Raw genomic sequence first — 25,667 nt, forward strand, 5'->3', positions numbered from 1 at the left:
AAAAAAAAATATTCTCAAAACGAATCGTCATAGGCCTAAGACCTAGTATGGAAATCTGTAGCGGCTAAACTACTCTTGAAAGACTGGACCGTGATAGTTTCAACTGTTTCCGATGGAAGTCCGTTCTAAGTCTTTCACACTCGGCTAGATGAAGAGTTTTGGCCTAATCTTTTTTGTGAACATGGTGGTTATATTTTGTGTTGGTGTTGACGGGTATTACCGTAATATGAAAAAGTGAAGAAGTGAGCCGAAGTGGTATTATCAATATTCCTAACAATGCGGAATGTATTCATTAGTCAGCCCTATCACGTCGGGACTGAAGACTAGGCAACCGCAGTCTCTGCATTCTCTGGTGGTATGATAGATGCCTCAGAGAAGGTATGAGTCTTCGCAAATAGTGCATAGCATTGCACTTGGTTTCGTTAATGAACATAGAGTTCGTCGTACACCATCGGCGCAGAGCATCCAGATCCTCTTGAAGTAAAGAAATCTCATCTTCATTTATGACTAATTTGTAAACTTTCACATCATCCGCGAATTAAGGTTAAATTCCTGACAAAATGTGGCAAATCATTGATAAAAATGCAGCTGAGTACCGACCCAAGGCAACTGCCTTGTGGTACTTATGACAGGCATAGCTGGTGACAAAGTATCACCTAACGCAACCTCTTTGGTTCTTTTTGAAATGTAACTTGTTATCCATGCTTCAGTTCGCGGGCGAATACCGTATAGTTGACAGTTATTTTTCAGAAGTGGGATGGAAATTTTGTCAAGCGAAATTTTGATAAACTTGCTTGAACTAACTACCTTATTGCAAAGTTGGGATTTTACATAATTACCATTTATGTGTGAAAGAGTTTCAGGATCTATAAAGGAAGTGGATGACGGGGATTGTGAAGCTTGATTCCTTCTCAAATACTTCCAAAATCTTTTTGGGCAACTTTGGACTGATGCAATAACATTCGACTCAACCTCTTGACGATTTAGATGAAGGAACTTAGCTGCTCTGTTTCTACCTCTTTCATATATTGACCATGAATCAGAGCTTTTAAATTTTATTGGCTCACGTCAATACTCAAGGATCGAGTTAGCCCACAAACGAGTAGGGTTTTTAATGTGCTGATGCAAGTAATGCTCTTGTAAAGTTTGCAGGAACTGATTTTCAAACGACTTATCAGAAAGTTGTTTTGTATTTGAGGCTCAATCAATAGAGGGTAGGTTAAAGTCACCAATTACTAGAAACTTAGAACTAAATAAAGAAACAGAAGGTAATAACTGCAATATTTTTTTTTATTATTAAATGTAGACAATTCGCTAACGCTAGTACTACGATAAATGGCTACAACTCTAAAAGCACTTGTGGACCCAGGTAACTTCACATCAACAACTAAACATTCACTCATACTTGAAGAGATTGGGTAATTAACTTCCATATAATTCATCAAGGTTTGAACTTAAATGAAAATCCACGTTTATAATTACTGTTAACAATGAAATCAAAAATACGCACTTGCTGGAAATACACATCTGGTTGTTCACTGTTCTTGGGAAGTGATTCCGTAATAATGATGACGTGGGGTTTGAGGGCTGATATTAGGGCTCAAAAATCATCAATTTTTGAAGATACGTAGTCTGGGTTTGTATAGAGAACAATTACATCATTCTATCATTTTCCTACGAAAAGAATTCGCTTTCACAAGTTTCAGTCCCGCTTTGCTGTTTCTAAGCTTCCAACCTGTCGGACTGTCGGATACCAACTTTCCACTAATATTTCGCTCAAGCTTTTGGCTCAGGGTCTCCAACTCAGTTTTGATCACGTCCTGAACTGAACATTTGACCCAGTCTTTCTCAATGCTTGTTATTCAGTCATTCAGAGGCTTTACCAGCTTATCAAATTTATCCTGAATCCTCTTTTCAATGTTAGTAAACGATCATCTGATCTCATTTAATAATGTCTTTTAGGTAGATAAACTATTTTGAGTGACTCTAGCCTGTTTACAAATGGGACACGACCACACCGGACCAAGGCGGCGCGTCATTTTTGTAACAAATGATATTCCATTTCAATGCACTGAATGCAAATCCAATGTTCACAAGAGTCACAGAGAAAGGAAATTATAATCTTTTGATCCTTTATTGCAGGCCTTGAAATTATCCTTATTGCTTGATATTTATTTTATATATCACAAGTATTAAATATAATTTTTTCTTTTCAATTGCTTGTCAAAACAAGACCACATTTTGAGTTTATGATGATGAATTATTGGTGAAGATTTCACAAAGAAGAAAGATAAAAGGCGGGAGCTTGTTACTGCACTCACATTGTATCATGCTATAGTAAAATAGAGGCAGTCCAAAAACCAATCTCTATTTTTCCAGAATATCAAAGAAAAAAGAGGTCTTTCCCAAAAATATGTCTTTAGCCCTATGCAGAATAATTGTACATAACACACCTTGCATGCAGACCCGTTATAATTTACCCCCCCCCCCCGCCCCTGAAAAAAAAATGTGCAAATATATAATCAAAATTTGTTTCTAAAGTATTATATTTTCATTATATTATAAATGTCATCCAATTTAGATCGCAAAATCAATTAAAACTCCTACCTAGCTTTTATATACATAGGCGCTATAACAGATAAGTACCGTTTCATTTTCCTAACCTAACCCCTTTCGAAGATAGCGGAAAGTAACTTGTCTAGAATTTTACCCCCTTCAAATAATGCCAATTGGGCTAAAATTGTGATGGACCCAGTTGTGTAACTGTGCCTTCACTCAGAGCCGTTCCTAGAAGGGGCCAACTAGGGCAGTCATCCCGGGGGCTGGGGCTTGGGGGCCGTGGTGGGGGAATCGCCCACTTTGACCCAATTTTACCACTTTGATTCGACTTTTTTTATTATATTTGAGTCGGGAGGGGGCTGTAATTTAGTTTTCCTTTGGCACCACCAACCCTAGGAACGGCTCTGCCTGCACTCATACATAAGTGGTGCAAACACTGGCCTCCTGGGATATCCACCAGGTGGCAAACAGTCGGTATCCTTCGCACCTTATACAAATGTAATTTTTTTTAGCCATTTGTCTTTTCTAGCAGGTTGCTAAGTTGTTTTGTTTTTGTTTCCTATTCTTGCCTGAATCCCTTCGTGCTTAAGCTATCTATTTTTAATTTCAATTGACGGGGGGTTACTTGTTTTAGGTTTCCTAAAATAAATATTTTGACATTCTTTCCATCGTCAAATTTCTGGCACATTACCGTACATTAGATTGCTCGTAAGCTTCTTAAGAAAAAACTAACCTTTGCTTTTACTCAAGAGTAAAAACAAACTTAAACTGAAGGATATAAAAGAGAACAGTAGAAAAAAGGAACTGCATTATGGTGACAAAAGCAAAGAAGTGACTGAAATATCAAAACACAAGTGAAATGACTTAAAAATTGATTTGATCACTGAGTCTATGCTTCGCTGCATATGTAGTTTTTCTGTTGATTTGACGAGACTATTTGATCCGAAGTTGACTTTTTTTCTTTTTTTGACATTTTCCCCTTGAAGTTTGATTTTGTTCTTGATTACTTCCAAGGTTCGTTTTTTCTTTTATACTATGTAATTTTTTTTTAGCACCGAAGGCGCTTCGCCGATATCGTTACCGAAATATCTGTATTATTGAGAGGCTGAGAATTATCATCGTTGTCGTTTTCTCTCTTTTTCTCCTCCCTTTTTTTGTCCTTCGTTTATGCATAAACCATGTAAATCTAGTCTGGCCTCAGAACCTATTTGTGCAAAAAACTCAAGATTTGACGCTATCATAACAAATGTCAGAGAATCGAAGCTGTCAACCGTCCCGAACGTAGGGTGATGACGGAAGGTGAGAGCCAGACGATTGAGTAAGCTAAGGGAGGTGACATAGATCTACTATTCCTTACTCTTCTCTCTGAACTTCATTGATCGAAGTGGCATCATAAACGTAGTCTTCCTGTCATTTACCAGTATCTCCTAAAACTCCAGGAGGAAAGGATTGATGGGAAACATCGAAAAACAACTATCATCACCTGTTACGCCCTACTAATGGCTCCGGGGAAGGAAATAAGGAAGATTTCTATACCCTGCTGATTTCTGAGCTGTCGCCAGTACCTCTTCATGATGACCTCATCTTCCTAAGAGACATTAGGAAATTCTCTGAGATGTTGACTATCCGGGACTGGACTCAAAATAGGACTCTAAATTGGATGGGACTCAAAATAATGCCTAAAGTTTTGTTAAGCAACGTAGTTCTCCTATCTTGGTTCAACTGTCTGCTCAAATGGAGCCCTAGATGCAGAGATTTCTGCAAGGGCGGCAAAGGCGAATGTCGTCTTCGGTCGTCTTCTAAGACCAATTTTTTGCAATCCCCAGTTATGCCGTCTTACTTAAGCCATATCTACTCTGTTTCGGTAGTAACTGTGACCCGTAAAATCTATAGCACATGATCCAGATGATAAAGGCGAAACACATCTGAAAATTGAACGCATCAGAGGTTTTAACAGGATACGGAGCCTAGAAATTACATCGTCTTTCAAATTATCACCCCTCTCAAAGCAGCTGGTATCTCGGCCTCTTTGTTGGCACGACCATCTTCTTCCTCTGCGCCTGTAAACTGCCACCCGACGCTTCTTTGACTTTAACTCTACTGAAAATAGTTGGAAGCACCCCAGAGGACGACCACACATTAGGTGGGTGGACGTCATTCACGGTTGACTCTGATGAAGCCCCAACCTTTGCTCACAACAAGCAACCCTAGAGATTATTTATAGTAGCAAAGAGTTAGGGAATATATAAAAAAAAACAGAAGTAAAAACTGTACTAATTAAAATAGTTATACAACGAGCTGGAAGTCCAGAATCGAACGTTGAACATCGCAATATCGACACAGATTATCTTTGATTTTGACCTCCTTAACCCTACCGTCGTGACTAACCCAACCTTTACAAACGTCAATGTTTAGTTGAATCATTTTTTACCAGTTATATTTTGTATTTTAGAACAAGTTTGTGCTGTCAGTTGCGTGTAATGGTTTGTTCAGGAAACCTTTTATCAATGGCAAGTGAAGAACAATGGAAAGGCGAGAACGGTACCCTTGATACTTGCCCACCATCAGAAATTGACATTGAAGACGACTCAACTCTTCAACCCTTTGAACACCAGGTATGCTGCCTATTGTGTCTTATTTATTGTTTTTATTATATGACGATTTATGCTTTCTTACGACACGACTGCCTGTCCATGGATTATTCTTTGCGGTTGATTGTGTATGGCTATGCTGTTTGACCTATGTGATTGTATGGATGACTAGGGTTAATGCCTCGTTCAAGTACTGATCTATTTTAATTACTAAATTAGAAAAACAGTCGTCCTTTCTCCTTCTGTCTCTTTTTTATTTATATGGTTAATTTTTTATATATTATCTATTGTTTATTGTTCATTATTTATTATATTTTATATATTTTTCATTATTTATATTTATCATTTATTATTATTGTTTATTGTTTATATATTTTTTATGAGAAGAATTTTATGGTGTAAGTTTGCTTCTGTGTTTGTGCTGTTGCACTCAGTGGCGGATCCAGGGGGTGCGGGGGGCGCCCCCTCTAACGTAGTAGTGGATTTGTGTTTGGGTCCGCTTGCTCTGGTTTGGGATGAAAGTTATTTTTTTTGTAATTGGTTTTAATAGTTTAGTTTTTAACAAGTTTTTAATTATTAAGACTGTTTCTCAGCTTGAAACAAGGTTTTAGTTACTTTGTGTGGTCGGCCACACAAGTATTTACTGCCAATAAGTATTTTAATTAAATTTGGGTTTATCAAGGAAATGTGTCCGTTTGACCACAAAAGCCAACTGGGAAACAAAAATCTTCATTTCGTAGTGACGAGGACGGGAAATTTAAAATCCTACGTGGCCACTTTACTACCTATTTTCATCCAATTAAAGCTCTACATTATATGAAAAGTCACTTTCTGTTCATCCTAAAACACTAAAATAAAGGCCATGTTCTTTAAACTTTAATAGAGGTTTGTGCCAGTATATACTTAAAACTATGTACATGAGGCAAAATATTCTTTCAAAAGGTTGCAGTAATCATTTAAGAAGAATAGATTTTCGAAAAATTGTTGATATTAGAAGGCAAATAATTATGTGTTTATTCATTTTTTTTTTATCAAGCCGGTACAGATCAGTCTCTGAATTATCAGTTTGAATCAGCGGAATGGAATTGATTTTTTTCAAACATTTATATTTTTGTATAGGGGTTGAACATGTTTGTCCATAAAATTGTCCAAACTGCTATGTATACTGCTGAGACGTTTTATACTCATTTTGATACATGCCATCCAATCATATATCCACGATTAGCTGTTTATAAATCAAAATTTTACAGGACAATTGTCTTACTTAATGCTAAATCAAATTTCAAATTTGTCAAATTCATTTGAGTCAAATTTCAAATTCGTATTTTTGTGCTCAACAGACGTATCGAGATTTAAACATTTGAATTGAGTATATGAAGATATCAAGATTAAAAAAAAAAAAATTAGTTAGAAATCTCCACGGCTTGAAACCCCGAGAATTTAAATCACCAATCTATAACTATCGAATACAAAGATAACAAACACATAATTTTTTTGTATTTCGACTCATATACTTAGTTTAAAGCACAAACCTACACGCATCTTTAATATAAAATTAAATTAAAAAAAAACAAGTTTTTATAAATGAAAGTAAGGAGCAACATTAAAACTTAAAACGAACAGAAATTACTCCGAATATGAAAGGGGCTTTTCCTCCTCAACGGCCCGCTCCTTACGCTAAAGTTTCTTACTGTTTTAAAAAAAGATTTAAGAGAAAGAGTCAAACTTTAGCGTAAAGAGCGGGCCGTTGAGGACGAAAAGCCCCTTTCATATACGGAGTAATTTCTGTTCGTTATAAGTTTTAATGTCGCTCCTTACTTCATTTAAAAAAAAAATTGTTTTTTTTTCTATTTAATTTCTGGACGTTTTTGAATTAATGCATGTTTTAATCTTGGCTCTCTGCACATAAATAATTAAAACAAAATTTGAATATTAATTAATTGCAATTAATCGGAAGATTTTGAGAAAAGGAGCGAGGGAGGAGGCCTAGTTGCCCTCCAATTTTTGATTACTTAAAAAAGCAACTAGAACTTTTAATTTTTTACAAACGTTTTCATTGGTAAAAAATATATGTAACTTACGAATTGATTTACGTAACGAACTTCTATATACGTATGTTTTTATTGCGTGTATGAGGGGGTTCAACCCTCGTCGATACCTCGCTCTTTACCCTAAAGCTTAAATTTCGTCCCAATTCCTTAAGAATGACCTCTGAATCACAAAGGTCGTAGAATAAATACTTGAAATTATTAAAAATACTTTAGCGGAAAGAGTGAGGTATAACGAGGAGGTAAACCCCTCATATGTGTAATAATTTTTGGACGTTTTAAGTTTTAATGCTGCTCAAAAACTTTCATATTTATTTTTTTCATTGTTTTTTTTCAAATAATGCTAGAAAACCCTGCGCCCCTCCATTGAAATTCTCTTCCACTATGACAAGTTTCTCCATGGAAATATCCTCCCACGTAATCCCCCCCTCAAATCTCCTCCCAAACAAACAAAAAATCCCCCTGAAAACGTCTGTACACTTCCCAGTAACCATTACTATATGTAAACACAGGTCAAAGTTTGTAACTTGCAGCCCCTCCCACGGGGACTGCGGGGGAGTAAGTTGTCCCTAAAGACATAGTTAATAGGTTTTTTCGACTATGGTGAATAAAATAGCTATCTCAGAATTTTGATCCGGTGACTTTTGGGAAAAAATGAGCGTGGGAGGGGGCCTAGGTGCTCTCCAATTTTTTCGGTCACTTAAAAAGGGCACTAGAACTTTTAATTTCCGTTAAAGTGAGCCGTCTCGTGACGTTCTAGGACCAATCAGTCGATACGATCACCCCGAAAAAAAACAAATAAACACGCATCCGTGATCTGTCTTCTGGCAAAAAATGCGAAATTCCACATTTTTGTAGATAGGAGCTTGAAACTTCTACAAAAAGGCTCTTTGATACGCTGAATCTGATGGTGTGATTTTCGCTAAGATTGTATGACTTTTAGGAGGTGTTTCCTCATGTTTTCTAAACTGAGGCAAATTTTCTCAGACTCATAACTTTTGATGGGTACAACTGATCTTGATGAAACTTGTATATTTAAAATCAGCGCTAAAATGCGATTCTTTTGATGTAACTATTGGTATAAAAATGCCATTTTTTAGAGTTTTTCGGTTACTATTGAGCCGGGTCGCTCCTTACTACAGTTCGTTACCACGAACTGTTTGATTACTATTTTTATGACGATTTTGGTCTTTATTCGAATATTTTAGGATGAATAGAAGAGGAAAAACCAACGAAGAGCTCTAAACTGACAGGACTCTTAGACTGACCATTATAAACGTTCACCAAAATATTGAGGTAGACATCGAACGTGTAATAAATAGATATGACGGGAGTGGAAGTAGAGAAATAGACCTTTTCTTATTAAGTTGTGAATTCTGTAATTTAAGCGAAATATGTTGAACATTAAAAAGTGGAAAAATACACTACGTTGTTATGAAAAGTAAGATTTTGATTAGTAATTTTTTTAGATTTCGTCAAAGTTGACACTGTTTATTAAAACACTATTTTTAAAAAGAAACGGTGATTAGTTAAATGCTTCATTGCCTATACCTAAAACCCTCGTTTTAAATGTCTCCTATGCATTTCTATCTCTTCGTTCTGTTTTTTGTTACCCCCCAAAAGAACTAGTATTGAATGTTTAATATATCTTTTATGAATAAACAAGTTGTGTCTTTATCCTCATATACCACTCTTCATCACTATCGTAGTTACTAAGCGATGCCACAAAATTAGGCGACATGCTAAATGGTTTGACCTATACGAATTGTCACAAAGAGTGCATGACCCCAAAAGATGGTTCAAGACCATTTTTTTTTTTTTTTTTTTTTTTTTTTTTTTTTTTTTTTTTTTTTTTTTTTTTTACGAAAAGCTTAACTAATTCGCTATAGTGGTCAGAAGTGCAAAGGCAAAAAATTATGCAGAAAATATTGAATACCATATCTTTTATAGATAGTGAATAGCTTTTTATTTTTTTTACGGTGGGATGGTTTTTAAAACTTACTATTTTTTGTATCAATATTTTTCTACCATTTTAATTCCAACATATTTATTAAAACTTTAACCCTCGACAAATTTTAGATTAAATATACGACCATTTCCACTACCTACCTACAACATAATTGTCGAGGTTCCCTTTTAATTGCGGGTATTTCTTTGTTCGCAAGTTTATTGAAGCAACCTATTATGCGCCCCCCCTAAGGAAAATCCTGTATATATATATATATATATATATATATATATATATATATATATATATATATATATATATATATATATATATATATATATATATATATATATATATGTATATATATATTATGACAGAATCAGCTACAACAATTTAATTCAAAACATTTCTTTGAATTCGAAGAATTTTGAAAAATCAGCGCTTTACTAAATACGCCAAACCCACATAAACAATTCGAATGAAGTTTTGAATACTTTAATTACATACATACTATAATTCATACTTTATTTAATTATTTTATATACTTTATTCATAATTTAATACATACTTTAATTCAATCTGAATTAAAAAGGGAATAGTTGTGGGCAAGTCAAGTCAGGGCCAATTGTAGAAAAAGCCAAGACAGATAGTCCAATTAGGTGATTAAATAAAAAAAAACAAGTTTTTTTTAATGAAAGTAAGGAGCGACATTAAAACTTAAAACGAACAGAAATTACTCCGTATATGAAAGGGGCTTTTCCTCCTCGACACCCCGCTCCTTACGCTAAAGTTTTTTATTGTTTTAAAAAGTAGAGTTGCGAGAAAGAATCAAACTTTAGCGCAAGGAGCGGGATGTCGAGGAGGAAAAGCCCCTTTCATATACGGAGTAATTTAAGGAATTAAATTAAGGAATTAATTAAGGAATTTAATTTAAGGATTTAATTTAAGGTAATTTAAGGGCTTGATTCATTCATTTTTTTATAAAAAAAAGTGAAAGGGGAAAAAATATATCAGTGCCCGAACGTACAATATATATATTCCTCATCTTTTTTCAGGAAAAACGTCCTGCTATAGCCTATTCTGAATAAAGTACAAGAGTCGGTTGAATGTTTTTTTTTCTCTAAAATTAGCCGAGGTACAAATTCTTGAAAATTTTTGATTGTTTTATTCATTTAGCTCTTTTAGCTACTTTGGTTTAAGAGGATACTTTTAGTTTAACCTATTAAGAGGATGCAGTACCTCAAAAGATCACTTTGTCTCGTCTATTACAAACTATTTTTTTTAAATAAATATACTCTATAATATTAAGAAAAACATATTTTTCAATTCTTTCTTTTATTCTGTGTTGTTCGGTGCATACTGAGATATTACAGCTTTTTAGGATTACAAACTGTTTGTTACTCTCTGTGGCAAACATATTCGAGTAGATTGGGCGGTCTAGCCATAACTTAAAAAGTTTGGTCACGAGAGCCGAATAAACGACTGAAAACTAGAAGCCAACGTTTCCTTTCCTGGAAATCCTGGAAATACTGTTCAGCTTCTCGTATTTTGTGCTGGACATAGAGATATTCATAATCAACAGAATTTACATCATCAGAAAGTGTGAATTTTCTTCTTCTTTTTTTATTAGCAGTCGGATCAACGATGCTTCTTGACTATTAAGGTCTTTGCGTCGGCCGACAGGAAGGTTCGATCTCTGGGTCCCGTATTACCAAACTAAAGTCAAACCCATTACGCCACTTTTTTTTATTAAACTGAGCAGAATGTTCATTTTAAAGTTCAGGGAAGGGCCGTCCCTAAAATTGTTCTACCATACCTGCTAGGAGAACGCTAAAAATTAGCTCAAAAGAATTATCATTTAAGCGACTTGGTCGCTATTGGAGTTCCCTGATCGGATTGACAAGCTTGCTGACAAGATGAATGTAAATTCTGATTGTCTTTTCTGGCAATTTTCATGGTCAAACCATAGGTTCGACATCTCTCAACGATAGCTACCTCTCTGGGAGAATTCACTAATGGGTCCTTTCCTTTTTCTGAAAGTCAGCCGACTCTGAAACTCGCCAAATGACTTCAAGGTACCATGCCACCTTAAACGATGAAAGTAAAGAATGGAGTCGAAGCTTAAAACGAACAATAATCACTGCTTTGTGGTTTACGCAATTAATCTTTGAAAAACTGTTTCTGGGTCGTGATATTTCCTACATTTGTATAGGAGTATTTCTGGAACTCTAAAACAAATGCTTTATTTAAAAAATACAATACCGACATAACAAAATAGGAATAGAATCAGGAAAACCCGTAAGTGGCCTGGCGAAAATAAAAGAAATTATAGTACTATAGGTAATATCCCGATAACACTCAAGAAGTGAAGTTAGGTTAATTATAATGATTAGTTAAGTTAGTCATAATGAAAATACCAAAATATGATACTTTATTAACTTTACTATGGAAAGCAGACCGCCCAGAACGTATTATGTTAAATACCTAACCTAATCTAACCACCTCTATTTATTAAATATTTAATGAAAATATACCTGTATCGTAGATTTTCTCACTGAGACTAAGCTAATTATAACCAAATGTGAAAGACATGCCAGTTTTTCCTAGATTAAATAAAAAAAACAAGTTTTTTTAAATGAAAGTAAGGAGCGACATTAAAACTCAAAACGAACAGAAATTACTCCGTATATGAAAGGGGCTTTTCCTCCACAACGCCCCGCTCTTTACGCTAAAGTTTGACTCTTTCTCTTAACTTTACTTTTTAAAACAGTAAAAAACTTTAGCGTAAAGAGCGGGGCGTTGAGGAGGAAAAGCCCCTTTCATATGCGGAGTAATTTTTGTTCGTTTTAAGTTTTAATATCACTCCTTACTTTCATTTAAAAAAACTTGTTTTTTTTTTATTTAATTTCTGGACGTTTTTGAATTAATACATGTTTTAATCTTGGCTCTCCCCACATAAATAATTAAAACGAAATTTGCATATCAATTTTTCATTGGCTAAATGGCTTTCTCATAGTTTTAATCGGAAGATTTAGAGAAAAAAGGAGCGAGGGAGGAAGCCTAGTTGCCCTCCAATTTTTTGATTACTTAAAAAGGCAACTAGAACTTTTAATTTTTACGAACGTTTTCATTAGTAAAAAATATACGTAACTTAGAATTAACTTACGTAAAGAATTTCTATATTCGTATGTTTTTATTGCGTATTTGAGGGGGTTCACCCCTCGTCGATACCTCGTTCTTTACACTAAAGCTGAAATTTTGTCCCAATTCCTTAAGAATGACTCCTGGATCACAAAGGCCGTAGAATAAATAGTTGAAATTACTAAAAACACTTTAGCGTAAAGAGCGAGGTATTACGAGGAGGTAAACCCTCATATGCGTAAGAATTTCTGCTCGTTTTAAGTTTTAATGCTGCTCCTCACTTTCAGTAGAAAAAAATCTACATATTTATTTTTTCATTGTTTTTTAAATAACGCTAGAATATCCTGCGTCCCCTTCATTGAAATCTTCCCCCATGAGAAGTTCCTCCATAAAAAGATCCTCCTACGTATCCCCCCTCCTAAACCAAAGATATCCCCCAGAAAACGTCTGTACACTTCCCAGTAACCATTACTATATGTAAACACATTAACGTAAACACCGTTATATATGTAAACACATGTCAAAGTTTGTAACTTGCAGCCCCTCCCATGGGGACTGCGGGGGAGTAAGTCGTCCCTAAAGACATAGTTATTAGGTTTTTCGACTATGGTGAATAAAATGGCTGTCTCAGAATTTTGATCTGGTGACTTTGGGGGAAAATGAGCGTGGGAGGGGGCCTAGGTACCTTCCAATGTTTTGGTCACTTAAAAAGGAAACTAGAACTTTTAATTTCCGTTAAAATGAACCCTTTCGTGACATTCTAGGACCACTGGGTCGATACGATCACCCCTGGGAAAAAAACAAATAAACATGCATCCGTGATTTGTCTTCTGGCAAAAAATGCGAAATTCCACATTTTTGTAGATAGGGGCTTGAAACTTCTACAACAAGGTTCTATGATACGCTGAATCTGATGGTGTGATTTTCGTTGAGATTGTATGACTTTTAGGGAGTGTTTCCCCCTATTTTCTAAAATGAGCCAAATTTTCTCAGGCTCGTAACTTTTGTTGGGTAAGACTAATCTTGATGAAACTTATATATTTAAAATCAGCATTAAAATGTGATTTTTTTTATGTAATTATTGGCATCAAAATTCCATTTTTTTAGAGTTTCGGTTACTATTGAGCCCGGTCGCTCTTTACTACGGTTCGTTACCACGAACTGTTTGATCACACAGATTGAATTTCTTGAGTGTTTTAGGGATGTTTAACAAGTACCAAAATAATAATTCACAAAGATTCGGGGTTTTCTTCCTATACGTGTTCGGGTCAGGGCTTCCACTTCGAAATTGTCAAAAACATATTATCATAGCCAAAAAAACATGAGAAAACATGAGAACGTTGAAACTTGAAAAACATGAGATTTTTCATGAGAATTTTCTTTTGTTTATATTTTGAATTCAGTGTTCAAACGAAACCCAATTTGGCAGCAGATCACTATATCACTCACTGTGTTGCGAGAGCAACACTTTGGTTTTGTCGTGTTTTTTTTTTTTTTTTTTTTTTGTTCCTAGCACCCCGATTTCAGCTTATTGCTAGAAAGTGGTCAGGGTCTAACCTCTGCGGTTTTTACGGAAAGTGTGGACCTTAGGCCGGATTGATGAATATGACTTTACATTTTGGAAAGCTTCGTAGAACTCTTGCCTGGGGCCAAAAAGGATGGTTTTTGCTTGTCCTTGAGCCAGAGCCTATAGTGTGTGAAGTGAAGAGGAGTTGTATAGCCTATGTCAGAGAGGACTATCTGAAGTTATGCAGCCAAGCTTTCGTTTCATCAAACCATGTTTCTGCTTTCGAGTGGAAAGCTCCGTTCTAGCAGGCAAGCAGGCAGGCACCAGTTTCAAATTGAAGATGGACTAAAATCTATAAGTGTTAAATATATGCGACAGTTACCCTGCCCCACAGCCAATATATCTTCTTTGAGTGATAAATAGAAAAATTTAGAGAAGTAAAAAAGCGGCATTTTCCCACGGGTCCGAAAGTGCTGCCGTGATTTCGGCTGAGTTTATCATTCGGTTTTTCGCACTTGGGATTGCGATAGAGAAATGGTATCAGATGTGCCTCTTAAACTTTAAAAGTTCTCTCATTGCTAAAGAAATTAGAGTTTATCCTTTGCTCCTTTCTAAGTGATGACGTTAGAAAGTTGGCCTACGGCAAAAAAGTCAACTTTTGAACTAAGACAGATAGATTTTTTTTCGACAGCTTTTGATGAGCTGATCAAAGTACATGTCATCCATTTTTTTGTACAAAAATTCCTTCATGAGATATACCAGTTTGAAAGTTTAAAGGGGTTGACAACTTCAGTAGTAAGGTACACACTGAAACCAAAAATAGGCCGATACCAATTGTGAGACATATAGGGGAGTTGTAAGCAACAGTCGGCTGTTAGCTCATAATCATCCTCGGCAATGAGGGGTTCGCAACTCTTACTAGTTGGTGTACCTATTTTTTATTTCCGTTGTATTTGATGGTAAGACCAATTTGGTTCCAGTGGTAAGACATGTAGAGGACTTGTAAGTCATAATCGGCTGTTAGGCTGCAATCATCTTCAGCGATGAGGGATTTGCAACGTTTCATAGTTGGAATGAAGGGTTTGCAACTTTTGCGAGTTGGTGTACCTATTATTTGTTTCCGGTGTATTTGATGATAAGACCAATTTGGTTCCAGTGTTGGTAAGTAAGACATATAGGGGACTTGTAAGTAATAATCGTCTGTTAGGCTACAATCATCTTTAGCGAAGAGGGGTTTATACCTTTTTCTAGTTGGTGTAGCCTACCCATTCTCACTGTAACCTAGAATTAAGTGTTTACGCAACGGCTACAAACGATTACGTAAAACAACGAGGCAGTTTCGTAATAATTAATAAAGTGTCATCTATGATAATTTGATCCTGAAAAGTTACGGATATCTTTATAATACGAACTAGATTATATAAGATATTATTCCAAGTTTTCATTCGTCACGATGTCTACGATTGAAAAGGATAAAGTTCAACTGGCTGCAAAGTCAATTTAGTCCCTTCTTTCGATACTATTTTTTTTTTTTTTTTTCAACGCTGAGGAATGGCCTTTGATCATCTGATTACTGATCAATAGCGAAGAAACAAAACCAAAGTGTTGCTCTCGCAACACTTTAGCCGGCGAAGCCGGACAAAGGTTGCCGCAACACTTCACGTTGCTCAGGCAACGTAGGTCTAGTTTCTATTTAAACTCAACTTTCAACTAATAGGCACATATTCTGCACTCCTAGTAGTGTCTGGTTTTTACTCACTGGGGTTTGGTGCTGGTTTGGTGTTGCACCTATAAGGGAGATTCTTGGTCTCATCTATTTACCACATCCCGCTTACTTCTTACTAGAACCTGACTCCCGAACAAGTTTCGGGGAGTCTACAATGATGAGGAAAAACAAGCCACTAATGAGCTTGAAAATGGGTTAAAGAAGTCACCAGCGAATAAAAAAACATATATAGGGAAAAAACAGCTTTTTTTGTCTTACACACCAGTTGTATAATACCACCAATACAACTTGTATTGGCTGTAGAATATCAGTAATAGAGAGACAGAACAAAGTAGAATCGAAAATATGTTTTAGAGTCTTAAGTCCGGTCTTCACCTCCCGGAACTTCTGGAGTCTGGGCTTCCAGATTGTTCTTTGACGTCTTCTTCCTGTCATCTGGAATACGAACCGGTCAAAAAGTATATCAAAATAATCCGGAAAAAGGGTCTTTAGAACTTTCAGGTTTCCGGAATGTTTGGAAATTCTGGAAAAAGATGAGGGGGGCTATATCCCCCTGTCACCCGTTCCAAATTTATTCATGCCTCAATATTCCGTATTCCCCCTTCCTCCACTCCCCCACGACTATTGGACCAAGTAAAATTTTATTTACAAGTCAGTTTGATCGGGTTCTTGATGCATCGATCCCTCCATTCTATCCGTTTTTCGCGATTTCCGGTCTCCCCAAAAGAGAACAAAATAACACACTAGGAAAAGTAAAATAATACACGTTTAATACACTTTGAAAACAGATTTGTCCCTTTGAAAACAGATTTGGTATGACTGGCTTTGGCCCACATCTTCAAAGCCATCCTCCTTTTACCGGCATTCGAAATCGTTATTTTGATATAGACTAGGCTATTAGTCTGGCAAATACCAAATATCTATAAGATCCGCGAGAAAAGTGTATTCAAATTTGTACTATAGAATTCTTGAACTGGCAACAGATTAAGAACTGGTTTCAAGTTAAAACATGGTATTTTCGTAAAGAAACAGATAATAGAAGTATAAAAGTCGCCTACCCCCTAGGAGAGGTCAGTGGCCTACTTCTTGGGTTGCACACGTGCAGGGATGTATAATTGTCCAGTTCCAGTAAACTTAGTACTTACCCTTAAAAAAATCCTTTCGCGTAAGGTAAAGAACGTCCTTATTGTACACAAATTATCCAGTGAACCTGATCTTTACCGATCTTATGAACCGAGAATCAAATCAAATCAACCCTTTTTTGAACACAACAATTGTGAGTCACGGGACAAGCTGCCGACAAATTCATTAATTAAGGTTTGCGGAAATGAAATTCCCTACGGACAATGAAGACATATTTTGCAGTTTGCCAGAAAATTGCAAAAGATCATAAAGGTCAAGTTGAACAGAGCTCAAATCAACAGAAATCGGGAGATTATATCGAATGAAGGTAAATATGAGAAAAAAAAACCCCCTGAATATCTCTAAAAACATGAGAAAACCTCTAAAAACGTGAGAAAAACTTGAGAACACGAGACAAATTTTTTTCGCATGAGAAATCTTCCGAAAACATGAGATCTCATGGAAGCCCTGGTTCGGGTACAGGCTGCATAGAATCTGGTAAGAAGACTTTAATTTTGCCGAAAAAAATATTTTTGAATCTAAGTGACGCACGTTCCTGACGCAAGCTTGGTATATATGCAATAATTTTGCTATCTGCCACACAGTATTATCAGTTCGTTTTCATATAATTTTGGCTGATGTTGGCTAATTTGTTTGGTCAAATTTTTACTTTCTTAGTTTTCCACGATTTTTTTTCATCAGTAATGAATAAATATTTCTACTTTATTGTGAATAAGGGAAGAAAGGGAATGTTTTCCGATCTCCGGAATCGTTATGTTCGAGGAGTTGCCGACTTTCAGAAATGATATGCGTCAGGTGACGTATGGCGGGACGGTGCTACGGGTGGCGAAACTGCGCGGTACACTTGGCCTTCTAAGATGTACAAAAGGTGGTAAAAAAGTGGGTGACACCTCGATTGTGTTTGTACAAGCATTATCACCTGTACCTTATGCACAAAAATTGTCAATATTCAAAAGGAGAAAAAATCTTATGCAGAGAATATCTGCATTATTGGTTCAAATAAACCAACTCCTAGAATCTCACTAATTTTTTTGAGTTCTGAAAAAACAAACTATCGCTTTACTGAAAACTGTTCTTTTATGAGTTTTAAGGGAATTAAAAATTGTGTGCTAAAACTTACTGATTTCATGGCCGGTGAAAGACTATTGAAAGCCTTGTAAATAAGCCTTTTATTTCCTTCAGGTTATTAAAGGACTTTCCTGTTCTCAATTGCATTTTTTTGCGTCGATTTTGTGTTTTCAGTAAAGCTCTAGTTTGTTAGAATTCTAAAAATCTAGAGAAACATTCCGAATCAGTTTGTTCGAACCAGTATTTCAGATATATTTTGTGTGAGCCTGAAGATATAATTTTTGTTCGTCTTCAGCTTTGTTTTCGTTCTTTATTTCCACGAGAAAATAATTAATTTTTTAACTTAATTTTGTTCAAAGGGCGTTTTTTTTAGCGACGTGTACTCGGATCTTTAACCTTAAAATTGGGAAGGCTTTGACCCATTGATTCATACCGCAAAGTTTATGTCACGTTTTCCGCGTTCAATAAACTTGAATTTCATTTTCTCTTGCCGTTGACACTATCTGCTTATTCTATTTATTTAGGAATATAAATAAAGTAATTTTATACAAGTAACAGCAGGAGTTCACTAAATGTTTACTTCATCAGGTAAACTCTTATTGCAACACCCAAAGAAAAAATGTAATAAAAGTGCAAGCAAACATAATTAACTGAATTGGTGAAGAGGAATCCTCTCCCTCACCTCCAGTTAATGCCTCATACCCCAATAAGGCTATTCTTCTTTCGAATAATGTCTTAAAGAACAATTGGAATATGCAAACTAATGGTATTCACGCGCTAATTCTAAATATAAAAGAGAGGTTAAAAGATGCACGCATAAAAATGCAAATTGCAGCTTATATTACCCCGACTCCCCCTCTTTAGTGTGAACTGCTCCTATGCTTATGGTGCTACCGTTGTTGGTGCCGGTTAGATATACAAGGCTGGGGTACTAAGTATTTATGTAGCAAATTACCCGTCGGGGAGGAGCATAAATTTGGAAAAAATGCGAATTAAATGGAAAAGTAGATAAATCAGCAAAAAATTCATAACAACTTGATTATTTGAGGTTGTGGGCATGGGCTTCAAGACCGAATCTCTACTTAGCTATATTCCCGGAGTTGGCCTCCCTACAGTGTTCGACCAAAATGGTTAGTGGCTATAGACTGACTATGTAAGTAAAATCCTGAAGAGGGGGTAAGTTCGTCATGATAGCCAAATTACATTGATTGCGTTGCGCTTGACTCTCGCTGAATCTAATAAAATATCTAATGAGCATAATGCATGATCCTCGTTTCAATCCTGAATTCGATCTTACTTTCTTTTTAAAATATCAAGAACTTCCCAAAGTCAATTAGAATTGAAACTCTAAAAAATCAACTTTGATTGAGCGTGGAAATTCACAAAGTATACGATAAACTTTCTCAAGTATGGGATCTTGTTATAAAAATCAAATGCTTTGGAGAAATTGCACTTATGACGCATTAACGCACAAACAATGGAATCTTGGGCATAATTTTGTTTTTGTGGCTACGCTAACTCTTACGTCGCATCTGACAAAACTTAAAGAAAATTCCACTGCGACAGTGAATTTGGTATTTAAGGCAGGCATGGCATAATACTTCAGCTCTATTTGCCGTCAATTTTAACGAATGTACATACTCTTTTCGTTTTATCTACTGATAGCTTGTCGAAAGAACACTGCCAATTACAATGAATTTTTATTTTCAATTTTTCAGGTTGGAGGTCACACCCGGTTCTTTGTCCTTGATAGGTCAACATTGTGCAAACAATTAATTGCGAGAGAATTGAACTTCTACCTTCGTGCTCCAACGGAAATAAGACCATTTTTGCCAAATTTCAAAGGTAATCCATTCAAACCTGTTAATGAGCCAATTTTTTTGAACAATTAACAACTTAGCTATATAATGATATAGATTCGTAAATATTGTAATCATAAGTCGTTTTGTGCTTTTTTTTGTAATAGGCCATGTCCATTGATAAACTAGACACGGATAAGAGACTAACTTTTAGAAGAAACTTAACTTCTAGACCAGTTATTCCCAACAGATTTTATGCCATGTCCCACCTCGGTATTTCTAAAAATTCTGGTGCCCCCCTTGTAATGTATAAATTTTATTACCCAAAATTTTACGGGTATTCACCCGAAGGAAGTTTAGGAGGCCATTGACTTAGTATCTGTTTTCGAGTTGGCGTCTGGGTGTATTTTATGCGAATGAAAATTTTTGTCTGTATCGTCACCTTTTATACAATGCATGACGTCGTTACGATACAATCATGTATCTGTTTTGCTCTTTATATGTCTGTGAATGTGACGTCATTTACACGATTTTTTTCACTATGGCACTAGAGTATGAAGGGTGTACATCCTGCCCTTGACCCACAAAAATATTCCCATGCTCCCCCCACGGGGCATGTGCCCCACGTTGAGAATCGTGGTTCTAGACCATTTGATTAATTGAAGTGAGCAGAGGGAAACCTAGACGAGCCCGTTGGTAACTATGTAAAATCCGCTTGGCACGCAAGCCATAAACATGATAGACCGATCAAACCATTATTAGAGGCATATTACATAATGGGATAGACATAATCCATCGCATCGTTCTTTTTAATATATCAACGACCCGGTATTAGCACCGTCGATAGATCTCTGCTTGGCAATATGGGACGGGGGTTCAATCCCAGCTGCCGCAACGCATGGTATGGCATGGACACTAGCGTTAGGTGACTCAGTGTGAATATCAGTTTATATTCGAAAAATGTTGCAGACTTAACTTTTTACCTTCTGGTGGTTTAGAGTTCAGAGTTTATTTATTCATCAATAAGTTAACAACAAACACTTCAACGTAGTCTCCCCCATAAGGCTGTATGGCCAGGATAAAGCAGGGGAGAAACAAAAATGAAACAAACACGCGTACATCCAGTAAATTTTTTTTGACATAATGAATTCTCATCGCCAACATAAACAACCCCCAAGATCACAAGCTAGGCAGGGTAGTAGTACATTATTCCACCAGCTCAAATAAACGGTAAACCCAATCCGGAGCGTCAACTCCAAGTTAAACCTTTCCTTTGAGGTTCCTTAGTATTTGGTTGTTGTATTTTTTTATTTACTTTAATAGAACCTTTTTATTGTAGAAATAATGAAGAAAAGGGTATAGCACACCAAGGCTTGACTTAATGCAAATTAACTTTTTTGGGAAGCCAGCCATCGGGCAAGTCAAGACTGGTTTCTAATAAGCGTCTGTTGGTTTTCAAAAAAGCGAGAGTGAATTCTACGAAGTGACAGTGTTGCTTTTCTGCACAGTTCAAGGTTGTTTTCTCAGTTCCCTTTTTTATTCAAATTAATGCTCTTGTGAAAAAATGGTTCGATATGGCAATTCGAAATTTGAAGTGAAAAATGGCGCTCCATTGATGAGTTTTGCAAAATGAATTTCCTCCCTATAGGTGGCACCTTATTCAAGCATAATGACATACACAAAAACCCATGACAGTTAACAACCAATTGATCGCTTTCTGACTCTTAGTAGATGGAGGACAAGCTTGATAGATATATATAGATGTACGAAGGAATACAGTGCATTGATATAGGGTTAGACTATCAACTTGCTGATGTTTGTCTTAAGATGAAATGCTGCTCCAATAGACTACGATAGCAAACAAAACCTGTTGAAACTACTCGAGGATGAAGATGTCAAATAGGACTGAAAACCATCTGCTGAAATTAGAAAGATAGTTTTCAGCTTTGGAAAGCCATTAATCGAGTTGGGAAAAAATTGATTGAATCAATAATGATACGAAACTGAAAGCATCCTTCATCGTGACCCCTCTCATAGCTTCACAAAGAACAACATAGAGAGAGGCAAAAAACAAGTGAAAAATGTGCCAGATAAAACACGCGACAAGGGCTAAATAAGAAAGCTTGATTTTTAGAAGAAGGGGCTCGACGAGATGATGCCAGGGGTGCATTCTACCTAACCTAAGAAATCGTCTAAAAAGCTAGTGCATAAAATAGGCCAATCAGCGATGCAAATGAAACACTTCTAACAATCCTGAAAAGGGGAAAAAAGATGGGCTAGATACGTAGAAAATCTCCTCACTCGCCCATCACCTTGTGTCTTAATACAAATCCTAGATTATTCTGATTACAAAGTCTTTCAGACTCGTTCTGACGCGGTAGTCTAAAAGACGAAGAAGAATTTGTAAGATTTTTTCCCAGGACGGTTGTCTACGAATTATTTTGAGTGCCCGTCTGACTGACCATATTTTAGACAGTAAGCTGTACTAAATATGGTTCTATTTCTCATTTTAGGTCTATAATGAAAGAAAGGTTGAGATGGCTAGGATTCGTTCTGCGGATGAAGGATGACATTTTGGCAAAGACTTGCCTTTTCGGCCAACTGTCCTGGCTCAAATGAAACGTAGGTCATCCCCGAATGGGTTAGGGGGCCGCAAGGAGGATTTAAGAAAAATATGAACGTCTTGGGAGGTATAAAGGGGGAGGCTCTGAATAGATTGGAATGGAGAAAGAATGTACGTAGCTGTTTTGGCCTTAGGCGGCTTGGTGCTGCGAGGAGTTGTTAGTAGTACTGGTAGTAGAGTAGGTTGGAACGCTGATTCCTGGGAGCTTCATAATGATTTCGAGTAATGTGTTTTCTATAATCAAGGTTCTGAGTATATAACTGGTTTTATAGATGTAAACAAGCCATTTAGATTTCCTTATTATTAAATTTATCTCAAGAAATTGAGTCATATGAGTCATGACAATTGCACTAAAAGCCTGTAAGAGTAAATTCTACTAGCCTTTGATATAGGGCTAAAAAAACAAAAAGACTAGGATTTGAAAATGACGATTCTTCTGTCTTTAATTCCTTTTGTTAAACAACAAATTGACATCAGCAACCAAAACAACTTCTACGTAATCTCCCCAATAAGGCGGCTCCATGGCCAGAAAAGAACATGGGAGAAAAAATACCTACGAAGAATATATAAAGAAACAAACAAATCCAGTCGCCTAACTCAAAAATCCTCAAAGTCACAAGCGAGGCAGGGCTAGTGCATGGCCATCAGCTCTAATAAACATTAGTTTTAAAAAAACGAAGTTTTTTTCCGAGGGAAGTAAAGAGCGAAGTCGAAACTTCAAGCGGATAAAAATTATTACTTCCCAGCCTATCTAACATATATCAATAAAATAAGTGCAAATAAATCAACCGGTGATATTTTCCTATGTTTGTAGAATTAAAGAAACTAGCGCTTTGCTGATTACACAAAAGTCAAGTTTAAAAAACAAGAATATTGATTTAGGAGTCAAAGGTAAATACGTAGCCTCACAATAACAAACTAATCTATAATACTTTTCATAGTCTTACAGGAGCTGTGATATCAGTAACTTTCAGCTTAGACTACAATTAAAATTATCTTAAAAACTTGGACATAAAAATTATATGTTTAAATTCATTAAACATCATACAAAATAATGAACTGATTTATCAGGTAACATCTTGGTTTCACCTTGTACTACTCGAAATTAAGAACATATCAACCGTAACATGAACTCCGGAAACCCAGTTATATTTCTCTCTAAAAACTGAGGATCTCAAGCTGTGATACAAATTCTAAAGCGAGTCTATAGTGGTAATACTGACAGATTCTTTTGCTTCGAACTTACCTACAAAAAAAAAAAAAAACAAAAAAAAAGCAAGAGCTAAGAGCTCATATGGCACTTGTGACGAGGTCGGAAGAGCTAAGAGCTCATATGGTATGAGCTCTAGCAAAATTCTAAGAATCAATAAATTCCTTTAAAAGGAAAATCAGAGGCTTAATGCCGATCCCCCGCCCCCCCTAATGACACTGGATCCGGTCGGGATTTAAAATGAGAGATCTGAGTTTTGACGTCCTTCTAAATGTGAAATTTCATTAAGATACGATCACTCTTTCGTAAGTTAAAAATACCTCATTTTTTCTTTTTTTTTAGAATCCCCCCCAGCTCTCCCAAAGAGAGCAGATCCGTTCCGGTTATGTCAATCTCGTATCTAGGACTTGTGCTTATTTATCCCACCAAGTTTTATCCCGATCCCTCTACTCTAAGCATTTCCCACTGGCAGATATAGGGGGGTGGGGGACCCTGGGCTCTCCAATATTATTCCTATGCCCTCATTCCGTATTTTTTTTGTTTTTCACTTTAAAAAGATAAACTTGTCAATTTGGTCAATTATTGGCGCCATTTTCACATCCCCCCAAGATTTTGCTTTAGATCTGTCTTTGCCTGGAAATGTGTGTTTTAGCTTGCTAATAATTCCCTGACTCCCGGAGACTTTCATTTTGATCAGGTCAATATAATGCTGAAGTGAAAGATGTCATTTGTAGCTTTTTTTTTTGTATAGTAGATCTTCATGGCAAGGTAGGTTTCATTTCCCCTTACGATGAGCCTCCAATTGTTGCGACTTATTCCCAGCAAAATTATTAGAAATCGTTTTCTCAAATAAGATTGTTTCCAGGTGTTATTCAGCTTTCTCCAAGAGGTTTTCAGCGGCTTCATCCTGAGGAAATAGACATCGAAATGGGCTGCGACATTGACACGTGTAAAGAAAATTGTTTAAGTGTAAAACATTGCATACGTGTTCAAAACTGTGAAGGATCTGTCGTATACGATCTTGCTGACCAAGGGGGGAGCTCCACTCCAACATTAGCTAGCATTGATATTGATGGTACGTGCTTAAGGAGGAACAATAGTTCTTGTAAGTTTTTTTCTAAGCTTTTTTTTCTAGTCTTTTTGTTATTCATTTGAGTCTATCAATTTTAGTGCTCTCACTGAAACTGGTGACCACTACACCTGTGTTTCTCCATAATAATTCCCATTCCGTAGTGAAACCCAGTGTTCGTGTATTGAAATTGATTGCAAAATTGATACGTGCAATAAAATTGTATAAGTGTAAAATCGCATGCGTGTTCGAAATTGTGATGGATCTAAATAGCATGTATGATATTCCTGATCAAGAGGGGACATCTACTCCCACACTAGCTTCCATTGGTATTGTTGGTACTTGATTAAGGAGGAACATCAGCTCATGTAAGTATATTTATTATTTTTGTAAAATCTATTTTAAAGATTTTTTGCGATCCATCAGTCAGGGCTGTATCTAGTATTTTTTTGAGGGGGGAGGGCTACAAAAGAAATTTTTTTCGAGGGACAGGGAGGTCACAAAAAACTTTAAAAATGTATAAAATTTTTTTTTATATTTTGGTCTTTCGGGGAATTCAACCTCACTAATCCCCCCCTTGGATACGGCCTTGCCATCAATGTTAGTCCTTCCACTGCAATCGGTGCCTCACTATACCTATACTTTCCCCCAACATCTGGTCGTAGTAAAATTCTAATGCTCTTTTAACGAAACGTTAACCGAGATTTTGAATCAATAAGACCCTGTCTTCATTATGAATTTTTCAAGTGAAGTTGGTGAAGTGAAACCAAATTTAAACCTGAGCCTTAAGAAACTACCATGGAGACTGAAAAAAGTAAAAAAAAGCATGGACGACTTCACCTGAAAAAGCAATATGAAGACAAGCCCAAATCTTTTGTTGACTGTTTTCTGATATTCTGATTGGAGAATTAGCGTAGTTTTGTAGAATTCTGGCAAGCATACTAAGTATTAACAATAAACTCTCCGTTCCATATAGCAGAGAATAGGGAAATTGAAAAGAGAGGAAATTGAAGCGCCGCAAATAATAGGTGGTAATTGAAAAGTGTTAATTTGATATAACTGACAAAACTGAGAGAGGAATTCGAGGTGTCGCAAATAATAGGTGGTAATTAAAAAGTGTTAATTTGATATAACAGACAAAACTGAGAGAGGAATTCGAGGTGCCGCAAATAATAGGTGGTAATTGAAAAGTGTTAATTTGATATAACAGACAAAACTGAGAGAGGAATTCGAGG

At 36.2% G+C, this 25,667-nt stretch overlaps 2 protein-coding genes across 3 annotated transcripts in view; both read left to right on the top strand.

Annotated features, from left to right (window-relative positions):
• The window catches only part of LOC136038948 (uncharacterized), a 470,704-nt gene that overhangs the window by 180,018 nt on the left and 265,019 nt on the right, over window positions 1-25,667 (top strand). The gene's annotated exons all lie outside the window — the stretch shown is intronic.
• The window catches only part of LOC136038945 (inositol hexakisphosphate kinase 3-like), a 134,305-nt gene that overhangs the window by 1,609 nt on the left and 107,029 nt on the right, over window positions 1-25,667 (top strand). For both annotated transcript variants that reach the window (XM_065722452.1, XM_065722453.1), the window contains exons 2-4: window positions 5,012-5,174; window positions 19,450-19,576; window positions 24,229-24,468. In XM_065722452.1, coding sequence (XP_065578524.1) covers window positions 5,040-5,174; window positions 19,450-19,576; window positions 24,229-24,468 — 502 coding nt within the window. In that variant the 5' untranslated portion in view covers window positions 5,012-5,039. The remainder of the gene's footprint in view (window positions 1-5,011; window positions 5,175-19,449; window positions 19,577-24,228; window positions 24,469-25,667) is intronic.

Source organism: Artemia franciscana, chromosome 18, assembly GCF_032884065.1.
Source record: "Artemia franciscana chromosome 18, ASM3288406v1, whole genome shotgun sequence".
NCBI lineage: Eukaryota > Metazoa > Arthropoda > Branchiopoda > Anostraca > Artemiidae > Artemia > Artemia franciscana.